This window comes from Paramormyrops kingsleyae, chromosome 25 (assembly GCF_048594095.1).
Source record: "Paramormyrops kingsleyae isolate MSU_618 chromosome 25, PKINGS_0.4, whole genome shotgun sequence".
NCBI classification, from domain to species: Eukaryota; Metazoa; Chordata; class Actinopteri; order Osteoglossiformes; family Mormyridae; genus Paramormyrops; species Paramormyrops kingsleyae.
The window spans coordinates 4,138,954-4,151,334 of record NC_132821.1 but is presented as its reverse complement, the minus strand read 5'-3'; the positions used below and the strand labels follow the sequence as shown (position 1 = coordinate 4,151,334).

The following is a 12,381-nucleotide window of genomic DNA, read 5'->3' as shown; positions in this document are numbered from 1 at the left end:
TTCAGATTTGTCAGGGCTCAAGTTGTCCGGGCAGCAGCCTGAGCAGAGATGCCCAGACCTCCCTGACCCCAGTCACCACCTGCAGCTCCTCCAGGGGAATACTAAGGCATTGCTGGGCTAGCTGATAGAGAATCTCTTCTATGTGTCCCGGGTCTGCTCTGGGGTGTCCCTCCTGTTAGACATAACTGAACCACCTCCTCAGGGTAGGAACGTAGATTGACCGGTAAATTAATAGCTTTGCCTTTATGCTCATCTCTCTCTTCACTGCGACTGGTGCAATGTCTGCATAACTGCTGGAGCTGCACTGATGCACCTGTCGATCTCCTGCTCCCATCTTTCCTGACTCATGAACAAGAGCCTGAGATACTCTGATTGAGGTGGTAACTCATCCCCAACCTGCAGGGGGCGATCCACCCTTTTCTTGTTCAGAACCATGGCTTCAGACATGGAGGTGCTGATCCTCATTCTGACTCCTTCACATTCGGCTGCAAACTGCCCCAGTGCCCACTGGAGTTCACACACTCAATGAAGCCAACAGGACTATATCAACTGCAAAAAGATATGATTCTGTGATCCCAGATCCACCATCCATCTTAGGTTGCACCTAGCAATTCTGTCCATGAAAGTTATGAACAGAACTGGCGACAAAGTGCAGCCCTGGCACAGTTTGACAATCCAAGTCTGTCTTGGTGGCAATGCAAACCAAGCTCTCACTCTGGTTATGCAAGGACCTGATAGCCTGTAGGATTTTGCCCAACTCCCCATACTCCTGGAGCACCTCCACATGACCCACTGAAGGACACAGTCATATGCCTTTTCCAAGTCCACAAAACACATGTAGACTGGTTGGGCAAACTCCCATAAACCTTCCACTATCCTAGTGAGGGTAAAGAGATGTTTCAGTGTTCCATGATCATGACAGAATCCACATTGCTCCTCTGGGTAGGTCTTCTGAGGGGGGTGGAGGAGTATGATCCCCCTGAAATTGGAGCACGCCCCATTCCCCATTCTCATCACCCCAATCTGCTAATCCAGCACCACTATCCCCAACTTCCATGCATTGTTGAAGAGTTACTTTTTCAAATAGTCAATTTGTGTTACCCTAGTTATTTAAATTCATTCAGCTTACGAGAAAAGATAAAATAGCTAACCCCTCCCCTAAAGTAGTTACATTTCCTATGCACACTAACTAGGCACAGCACGTGTCTTTGAAATCTAAAGAGGCACTTGCAAGCTAAACACAGTAATACCATCCTTGAAGAAAGAGACCCTCATAGCAGAGATAATGACGGCCCTAGTGGACCAAACCAACAGAGCATAGCTTTTGATTCAGCTAGTAGGTCAAACTAAACTCATCCCATTAGAGCTCAACAAACTATTAGCTGTTTATGTGGTGAAGGAGAAGCTTAAAGGTTGAAGGTTAAAAAAAAAACATTTGCTTCTTTACAATACGTATCCATCACTGTGGACTTCTGGACAGCTTTAACAAAAGTTTTCTGCGTATGACAGTGCACTGGATCAACCCCTCAACTCTGCACTATAGGAAAGCGACTATTCCCTGCAGACAAGTTTCGGGGAAGACACATGTATGACAGATTTGGGGCTTATTTGTGTAAATTTCTATGCATTTTAGTTTCTCACAAGTTTATATGAGCCATGTGTGCCAAAAGCAGACACAATAGTTTCTGGTTCATCTGTTGTAATGTGAAATGTTTTTTGTTTAGTGCTGCATTTGTGATATTTTTTTTGTTTCACCAGAGTTAATAATTCTTTTACAATGACTTATAAGACTTTTCATATTCAAGTGTATGATAAAGAGCTCCTGTCAAAACCAATCATTGTGTGAGACCTTTCCAGCTGCTAGCTGAAGTAGGCCACCTCCCACTCCTCTTACTCCACTACCTGGCAGAGTGCTGCACAGATCCCCATGTTGCTGGCATCAGTGTTCAGGATGAATGGAAAATGACAGCCCTGGGGTGGTGGTGAGTGCAACTTTCAGCCAGAAGAACAGCAGCTGGCACTCTGCCATCCACCGCTACTCTGACCCTTGGGAGTGAGGTGATGGCACCGCGATGTCTGTGAGGCCCTTGATGAATCTGTAACCGGTAGTAAGAGGCCTTCCCCAGGAAACTCTGTAAGTCGCTTACCATAGCTGTGGTGGGCCATGGCTGTCACCTTAGTGGGATCTGTTGCCACCCACTGACCACTGGCTACTTGACCCAGGAAGTCCACCTGGAGTTGGAACACTTGGCAGGGTTCAGTTTAAGCTTCACCCACTGGGTGAACGTCAGCACCTCCCAGAGGTTCTGCTCCACCCGCTCCAGACTGGGGACATGGACCAGCAGGTCATCCAGATAGACAAGGCAATGGCTTTAAGGAATCCCATCCAGTGCCCATTTCATTAGGCATTCAAAGGTGGCAGGTATGTTTCATAGCCCCTAGCCCTGGTGTGAACGGTGTCTTCTCATTGGCCTCATCCACCAGTGCCTTCTGCCAGTAACCACTTCACAGGTCCAGAAAACAAAATGCCTAGGTGCTAGACAGCACATCAAGAACATCATCGATGTAGGGGAGGGGTTAGGAGTCAAGCTTGGTGACAGCGTTGAGGCAGAGATAGTCCATACAGAACATCCATCCTTCTTGCAGTTAAGGAGGGCAGGGGCAACCCAAGATACCCATGTGATGGTTTTCAAAAAACAGCTATAGACAGGTCTGGGCCGGGAGCACTCCAAAACATCAGTATAGTGCCAGCAACTGCTGTTGCTCTTGGAGGTGGATTTCCAGCAAGAACAGAACAGAAATTTATGTAGGACTTGGAAGTGGGAGTAAAGTAAAGGTTTATACAAATTCCTCTTTCTGGATTTTGATCTGTTTCAAATTCTAAGTTTTTATCAACTGCCGAACGAAAAAAGTTTTCAAAGTATGACTTGTTGCACTTTGTCTCTGTCGCCTGTATCCACATTTGTCTCCTTAAAGGGTCCCCGTCCGTGTGTGTAAGTGAGTTTATTCTCGCTCGTTGTTTTACTCCTGTCCTTTTATGGATTGAGCAATAATAGAGTCTGCTAAAAACTGAACTTTGCTGTCCGCCTCATGATGTTTTTGCTACTTGCGTGTCATATTTTATTTATTTGACCTGCAATAAACTTATTTATTATTATAATTTATTATTAAATATGGCCAGCAAATGATCTTTCATTTCCGCAGAATATTAAAAAAGTAATAATGCAACGTTATTCCACTAAGTGAAATAGTGTTTTTAGCTGGTACTTCAACAATATTGGTAGGGAGATGTTCCTACCATCCATAACCACATCCATGCCCTTATTGGTCGTGTTGCTGTGAGTTCCACACAAAGCGGTGCTGGCAAAGCACTTGCTTCTGCTATCATCTCTATGGATTTGTCTCTTTCTTCAGTTCTTGTTTGCTTTTCTCCTCATTCTTTGCCAATTTTGGAACCAAACCTATGCCCTTGTGACAGACTTTGTTAGTACTGTTGTTCTGTTTGGCTATAGTTCACTTTAGGTAAATTTGTAACTACTTTGTTTTATAAATATTGCAATATTTCTTGCTAATTTTTCAAAATTGAATAGTGATTTTTTTCTACTGCCATTCATCATTTATATTTTATGCACATAAAGGCCTAAGAATATCAGTATCGTACTGGTGATACCAGTCTTGGCATTGAATCAAATTGGATAAAAAAGAGTCAGTGGTACAGCCCATCCCTATTTCCGCTGTATTATAGAGTCAGTCTGGAGCAGAAAGAGAAGGCGGAAGGAGAAGTAGTTCCTATCGTACTGACATTTATGTCCTGGTAGTAGTTCATGTTCGGCCTATTATAATAAAAATAAACATCTAAAACATCTAAATACCAGGTAAACAAACAAAAAAAAAAATCCGATACTTTAATGGTAGAATTGTCAAAAATAAAACCTTAAGAAAGTATCTCGATCCGCACATCCTTAGTTTTCACACTGTAAAAATTACAAGACGGAGACAGACAGAGATAGAAACACGTGGTTTCAGCAAAACTAAATGACAATGAATCCAATCTCACTTCTAGACATGCTTTAAAAGCTTTGAAGGTGTGACCCTAGGAATTTATGTATTCTATGTACAGTATTAATATGATAACACTTATGCCGACATCCATTTCAGAATTTATCCCGCATTGTGCACCCAGTGATGGGTTTATGATAAAGCGACACAGAACGGAGAAGCCCTCATTGAATGTGGGTGGATAAAAAGGAATTAAATCGTTTTAAATTTTAAGTTTTAATTGTATAAATTATTTTAAAAAGGGGTATGTATTTTTTTTAAGAAAACGGATATATTTTTCAATTTTGAAACGTTGTAGCTAAGATAAAAGATGTTTTACAGAGAATCGAGCCCTTATAAGTACATAAGTTCTAACGAATGCAAAGGATACACCAAAAATCCCAACCCCACCTTCTTCACACGCAAGCACATAACATATGGTCCGTACACCACGTTGGAGCAGCAGTTTCACAAAAAACACAGGAGTGATGGATCTTCTTTCACTTTTAGGAAACGTATAAATAACAACGAAGATTTGGTATGTGTGAAATGATTTACTCGATTGTGTTCATTGTCAGTGGAGCTACATTCTGTTAAACACGACTAATTCAAGTGAAAACTAAAATATTGCTAACAGTCCGTTTCTAGTTAGGTAGACTTAAAAGTGCGCTACTTTTCCCTTTTTGAATACCTGCAAAAATAAACGATCTCAATTCGGACTGATGTTTTGAAAATGTGGTGGCGTATACTTTGATCCAGATGTGATTGCAAGAGATTACCAACTTGAACCGTGCTGTTATGACTTATGCTAAACTCAGTGTTTAAATGTACCACGCTATGCCATGCATATGGCTGTGAATAGCGAATGAGATATACAGTATATACACTTTACGTTTCAACTATAATTACTTTTTGTCTTTTAGCTATACAGTTATAATGTGTGAAATGCAAGGGTTTAACAGTGTACCGAACTGAACCATGCAGATGCACAAAGCAGTAAATAGTGCTATTTGTTGGCCTGTTATTTGTGACATTCAAATAATTTAAATAAATTTTCTATACTCAGTTTTAGCCGGTGTCCTGACACGTCCAGCTTTAACTTAAAGGAGAGTGCTGCCCGAGGGTAACTAACTTTCATTATCATAATTTACTCGGGGGCATAAAACATAACTATTGTTCTTTAAACCTGTTTTGAATCTCTGAAGTTTTGACTCAGATTATAGCGGCAAATGATGGCGCTTTCACGACCACAATTCATAAAGCCGCAGAAACAAAAAGTAATTTGACATTTAAAAGTATTTTGAATATCTTTTTGAGAGATCGTCTTCCGTCGTGGCATCCCCATCCCCCCCATTTGCAACGTATTCATCCCAGCCCCCAATCATACCAAATACAGGTCATTTCTCGACTAAAATGTTTTTTTTTAACAAATCTATGTTTGCAAGCTTTACTTAAATTACAGTATTTCCCACTCCCATCTTTAAGGTATTCTGTTGTTCAGAGGGTCATCGAAATCATTGAAATATTTAAGCGCTACCTTAAAAATATTAGAAGGGAATAAGGTGGAAAGCTTTTGTCGCATGTTTATGCTATTACACTATTAAGACGTTTGCCTTGAAAATGACATTACTTCATCCAGTGGTAATATTATTTTGTAACTTTCTAATGTGGTTCTTTCAATTTTGTTCTACAATGTAAATCAGTCTGAGAAAGATGGTCAATGTAATTTTTTTGCGAAGAGTTAATTGTAATAGGCCACAGTTTTGTTTCTTCTTCAAAGAACATTTAATACTACTGAAATTTAAAATAAAGTCAGTAGGAAAAGGGCTCTGTTCCACAGATGGAAAATAACTAATGTCGGAACAAAGCAGGAGTATCTAAGTCTACAGGTTGAGTTAAAAATATTAGACTTGCTAAGAGGAATGTCAAAAGGAAGATTGCATTGGAGGCTATAATGACATTAAATGGATGACATATTTTCCTAGTATTTAAACACCAAAAGAGCTCTAAAAGCTGAAGTGTCTAATCTGCAGAATAATAAAGGCCTTGTAATTAAAATGAAATTGAAATACAATAGTTAATGAGTTTAATGATTGCTGTTTCATGGGTATTCACTGCAGAAGACATGAGTAACATACCAACGCATTCCTAATTAATTCTGCTTCGTCTTTGTCCAATATATGTATAACTGAAGCTACAAAGCCTAGCTAAGCTCACAATAAATAAATTGCAGGGCCCTGATGGTATCTTAACCTACAGTTTTAAAAGAGATGAGGGGCATTATTTGCTGACCTTTAGCTTTGCTATTTCAGAAATAGTTATCTGCTGGTGTGGTACATTCTGATTGGAAGAATGCTAATACAGTATAACATCCATATTAAAAAATAGAAGTAGTAGTAATCCATCAAACTTTAGGCCAATTAGTTTAAGTTGCATAACTAGAAAGGTAATGGAAGTTATAATCCAAGGGAATATGGTAGATTACCTGGATTCAAATAACATTCTGAGGGATAGCCAACATGGATTTAGGAGAGGTAGATCCTGTTTAACAAATCGGCTTGAGTTCTTTGAGGAAGCTACAAGGGAAATTGATCATAAAAAGGCCTTTAAGTGTGATGTACTTAGATTTCCAGAAGAATTTAATGTAGACAAATGTAAGGTAATCCGTGCAGGGAGCAGAAACATAAAGTACAGGTATTTTATGGGACCTACTGAAATAAAGGTAGCTGATTATGAGAAAGACCTTGGTGTGTATGTTGATGCTTCCATGTCTCATTCTTGCCAGTGCGGGGAAGCAATAAAAAAGGCCAATAGGATGTTGGGGTATATCTCCAGGTGTGTGGAGTTTAAGACAAGGGAGGTAATGCTAAGATTATACAATTCCTTGGTGAGACCTCACCTAGAATATTGTGTGCAGGTTTGGTCACCATATCTTAAAAAGGACATTGCGGCCTTAGAAAAGGTGCAGCGTAGGGCCACAAGAATGATTCCTGGTCTTAGAGGAATGTCATACGAGGAAAGGTTAGTTGAGCTAAATCTGTTCAGCCTCAAGCAAAGGAGACTGAGTGGGGACATGATCCAGGTCTTTAAGATTCTAACAGGTTTGGATGCTGTTCAACCAAATAGTTACTTCAGCATTAGTCCAAGTACAAGAACTCGTGGCCATAGGTGGAAATTAGTGGGAGAACATTTCAAACTGGATTTAAGGAAGCACTTCTTTTCACAGCGTGTAGTCAGAGTATGGAATAGTCTTCCTGATAACGTAGTGCAAGCTGAATCCTTGGGTTCCTTTAAATCAGAGCTAGATAAGATATTAAGAACTCTGAGCTATTAGTTAAGTTCTCCCCAAGTGAGCTTGATGGGCCGAATGGCCTCCTCTCGTTTGTATAGTTCTTATGTTCTTATGTTCTAAATATTTTATGGGTTCCACTGAAATAAAGGTAGCTGATTATGAGAAAGATCTTGGTGTGTATGTTGATGCTTCCATGTCCCACTCTCACCAGTGTGAGGATGGAATTAAGAAGGTCAATAGAACGTTGCGTTACATCTTTAGGTGGGTGGAGTCAAAGGAGGTAATGTCAAAACTAAGATCTTATAAAAATCTTTTGATAAAAGGAGATCAATGAATATAACAGCCTTAAAGTTCTTTTCTACCTTGCCGTTTTAAGATGATGTGAGGGGGATATAGGGCTCTCAAAGGAAAAAACAGGCACACTTGGGTTCGCTTCTAAAAATGCTTTATTACAAGTAACACAAAATAACCTTACATTAAAATCAATACCAAAATATTGGATCAAAGGCAATGCAAAATAATTCCATATCACAAGTGATATCCAATGGTATTATAAATCATGAACAATAATCAAACTGCCCATACAACTGATTATATGCATACATATAAAGTACCAATTAATATTATTGTTATTGTGATTCTCATAAAATGATAATTAATCCCAATAATAATTAAATCAGTATACAGACACTACAAAGCTATTCACACTCGGACGTGCCAACATCACCCACCTTCACTCTTAGACCGGGGAGCCCTTTTTAGTCCTGGTAGGAGATCAACACGTGAGTCCTGAGAAAGTGCTGGGCGATGCGCGCTTTATCCCACGGCTGAGCTCCAACCAACACTGAGATCTCCCCCTTCCTTTATACTAATTTTTGGGCATTACATGTGGGCAGGGGAGGAGCTGGGCAGGCTCACCCCTCCCCTCAGGCAAGGCATTCTCAAATTTCCAATCTTGTCCGGGTAATGCGGCTTGCGGTTAAAATGAGAAATACAAAGACAAGTTCCCATAATCAACACGTTCCCCTTTTCTCTAGATAAGATCAGTATCCCACACACCAATTGCTAGATATGGTTTCAATCAAAAGTATCCTTGATCAACTTCCCTTTTCTCATGAGAACATCTTCTGAGAACAAAATAAGCGGCCCACACACAATGTATAAAACACATGTTGGAACACATGTTGGACCACCCTTTCTTCCCAGGAAAACCCCTAAAAAACAAAGTAAGCATCCTTGAATGGGGTTAGCATCTCATGAATCAGAAATAACAAGACAAGAGTCCTTGAACAGAATAAGTATCCCAGGACAAGAATTCTTGGGACAAGATAAGCATGCTGATTCTTCTCATGAGAAACAAGTTACACAGTTCAACCTTGACAACAATATTATGAGTGAATCATGGACGATATTGTCGTTGTATCTGAATCTCAGGATGATTAGTTCACACACGGTCAGAATCAATCCACACCTCAATCACCTCATATGTATGTCTGCTAGGTGGAGTTGGAGGTACTCCACCAAATCGTGAGTAGTGAAGCCGGACAATTACAACCTCCCAAATCATGACAGTGACAGGGGGACATTCAACATATTTCTTTAATTCTATGCTATGGGGGCGACGTGGCCAGTTGCGGGGCCACCTGTGAGTTCGTCTTAATACACTTGCTTTGGCCAAAAGCATGTCGAATGTACATTTTTAGTGTTTTTAGGGTTTAGTAGACATATTAGTTAAATGCTGTAAATGTATAATTATACTTTAATAAAATGTAATATTAATATTTTGAATTGTGTATTGTTAGGCAGCGGTAACATTTTTGTGGTGAGAAGAGTTCTTTTTATAGAAATGATGCAGGTCTTTTAAAACATTTTGGTACATATTGGTAACTGCCAGTCTTTTCTGTTTTATCCCCAATTCAGAGATGAAGAGGGTAGCATCCTGGCAGCATCAAAGAGTGGCCTTCCTTGTGGCCATTTGGCTGCCATTCTGCCTTGGCCAGACCACGTCTTCCCCTCAGCACCATGGGAGCAACCTTAAGTTCCGATTGGCTGGCTACCCACGCAAGCACAACGAGGGACGTATAGAGATCTTCTACCAGGGCGACTGGGGCACCATTTGTGATGATGACTTCTCCTTGGCAAACGCGCATGTGCTTTGTCGCCATTTGGGTTTTACTTCAGCCATAGGTTGGACCCACAGTGCCAAGTATGGAAAGGGAATAGGTAAGAGACCTCACCTTGAATGCTGTGTCCAGGTTTGTTCACCTTACTGCAAAAAGGACATTGCTGTTTTAGAAGTGGTCCAACGCAGGGCTACAAAAATGGCCTTAGAGGGATGTCTTACGAGCAGAGGTTGGCAGAGCTGAATTTGTTTAGCCTCAAGCAAAGGAACCTAAGGGGTGATATGATCCAGGTGTATAGGATTCTAACAGGTCTAGATGCTGTTCATAGAAACTTTTACTTCAAAATAAGAACCATTGGCTACAGTTGAAAATGAGTGGGGTAACACTTTAGCTTGGGTCTGAGAAACAAAACTTCTTCTCACAGTAGGTAATTAGAGTATGAAATAGTCTGCCCGAAGGGGTAGTGCAAGCTAAAACCCGAGATTCCTTCAAATCTGCACTTGACAAGGTCCTGCCAACTTAAAATTATTAAGTTTAATTTCCTCCAAGCAAGCTCAATGGGCTGAATGGCCTCCTCTCGTTCGTAACTCTCTTATGTTCTTATAAGTAAAGCAGCTATGTAGAGATGTCATGTCTGGTATGTTGAAGCCATTTTGGATGTCTTCTTTTCATACACCTACCTGATTAATCCCAGGGGCTAAGTTAGATCTCATCAGGCTTTTCTTGTGTCCTGTTCTATGTACAGGGAAGATCTGGTTGGACAATGTGCAGTGTGTTGGCAGTGAGAAGAGCATAGACCTCTGTAAATCCCGAGGCTGGGGCAACAGCGACTGCACCCATGATGAGGATGCTGGCGTGGTTTGTAAAGATGAGAGGTTGCCAGGTTTTGTGGACAACAACATCGCTGAGGTAGGATACTTGTCCTGTCAAAATACAGTCATCAATGAGCTCATTTAAACATGAGAATCCTTAAAAAAAATAGACTTACTGTAACACTTAAAATAACTGATCCCATAGTATTCATTGACAGCTACATTGCAGTTAGGCTAATTGCCTTCTTTAAATTGCCCATGGTGTATGAGTGTGTGCATATATGTGCCCTGAGATGGACTGGCATCCAGTGCAGGATGCCCCCTGCCTTGTGCCCTCTGCTACCTGGGATAGACTCCAGGCCCTCGTGTGACCCTAATCAGATTTAGAAGATGGATGGAATTCTGTTAAAGTATTGATTTAAATGATTTAAAGTTTATGGAAGTCTTCCCCATATTACATAACTCTAATGCCTGGCTTTGTATGAAATTCTGTTTGATATGCTCTTGCTTTTTAAAAATAAAGTGCATATCTAGTCCATATGGACTTCTGCATGCTGTACACATATACCTGTCGAAGTATGTACAATTCAGGAGTGGCTCATTTTAAATGAACTTTAGGTATGCGATATATGAGCATTTTGAGCTCTGCTCTGGTGTTGCAAAACAAAAACTTATTAAAGCATAGATGAAGATAGGGACATACATTAAGTAAATTTTAAGCCTGGTTTGATGATTTCTTGCCTAACCATTTGCCCACCACTGCACTGCTCAGTGCTTGCAAATCCACTAAATCAGTTTACCAGTGAACAAAATCTTGAAGAAGCATACCCCCCTCAACCCCCTTGCCTGAAAGGAGCAATTTTTTCAGAGGAAGCACTATGGCCTCAGGTTAGAGTCTCATTCTGTCCACTTCCCACCCAGCACTGAACTTAAGTGTGTGTTGGAGGTCGTGGATGAATCATATAAATAGTACAGATAACACCTCTAAGCCACCCCCCCACTGCAATTGGACACTCTTCTAGCCACAGCTGTGGAGCTTTTCTTCTAATTCAATGAAATAATATATCTTGGCAGAATGTTTTTTTTTTTATTTTCAGGATAATTAGGACAATTATTTGCTAATCCCAACCATCCCTAAATGCATATTCATGGCAGCACTGTCCTGCTTGTAATAGGGGGAATTTACAACAGACCAGACCTTTATTGCATTGCCATTTTCAGGGATGAACCTGGAAACTCAGGGTACCAGACAACAAATGATCTTTGAATAAACTGCCGTTTTTAGTAAAAGCTTACAAACTCTCTTGCTCTCTGATTTTGTGAACTGAACAGCTTTCTGGGCCTGCATCTGCCCCATATGACAGCCACATCCCTACTTCTGGTAACTCCACTCCTGGTCTAGAGCTTGAGGTCAGGCAGCTTGAATGGAAAAGGTTCATTCAAGGCAATTCAGTCTGGATTAGTGTCTGTCAGGGAAAAAATGTCGTATGTTCACTGTGCTGCTACTGTATGAATCAGGTTTTTGAAGGTTATGTAGTGATACTGTACTCCCGTTATTGCCAGGCTAAGTATGAACGTGGTCTGTAGGCCCTAGCTTGTACTGTGGTCCATCAGCCTAATTGAATCCATTTTGCATGTTTAAAAAGTAAAACATTTAACCCTTGTTTGTTTAACTGAAGGAAGTGTCATATGTGGATGCAGAAGTGGGTCTTTTTGTGCTTGTTTAGGAAGATTGATTGTCTGAAAAGTGCACGTTATGCTTAGTACTGCAACAGATGCTTCAAATTTTATTTAACCAATTTTGCCGTCTGAATACTAAAAAGTTTAAATGATTAGAAGTTACATACTGGTAACAACAAAGTGTAAAATTATTCAACAACAATGTAGAATAGAGAGCTGCGTGGATTTGACTGGTGCTGAGAGCATAAGTGTTTAGTGGAACTTTGGGGCCTATAGCAAACTGCTGTTTTAGTCTTGGCATTATCACAAATTTGAAGATTAGAGTTGAGCTCCCAAAAAGATGAGTGGCTCTCTGCCTCTGGAGCATCTCTGACTGATATTTTGGAGTCAGATTGTTTCCCTCTGCAGCTGTCATGACAGGGACGAATGAGCAGCC

At 40.5% G+C, this 12,381-nt stretch overlaps 1 protein-coding gene across 1 annotated transcript in view; it reads left to right on the top strand.

Moving 5' to 3' along the window:
- The first annotated feature begins 4,450 nt into the window (after positions 1 to 4,450).
- LOC111835570 (lysyl oxidase homolog 3B-like) overlaps positions 4,451 to 12,381 on the top strand; it is a 40,413-nt gene continuing 32,482 nt past the window's right edge. Inside the window, exons 1-3 of the mRNA XM_023796008.2 lie at positions 4,451 to 4,576; positions 9,251 to 9,553; positions 10,199 to 10,362. Coding sequence (XP_023651776.2) covers positions 9,253 to 9,553; positions 10,199 to 10,362 — 465 coding nt within the window. The 5' untranslated portion in view covers positions 4,451 to 4,576; positions 9,251 to 9,252. The remainder of the gene's footprint in view (positions 4,577 to 9,250; positions 9,554 to 10,198; positions 10,363 to 12,381) is intronic.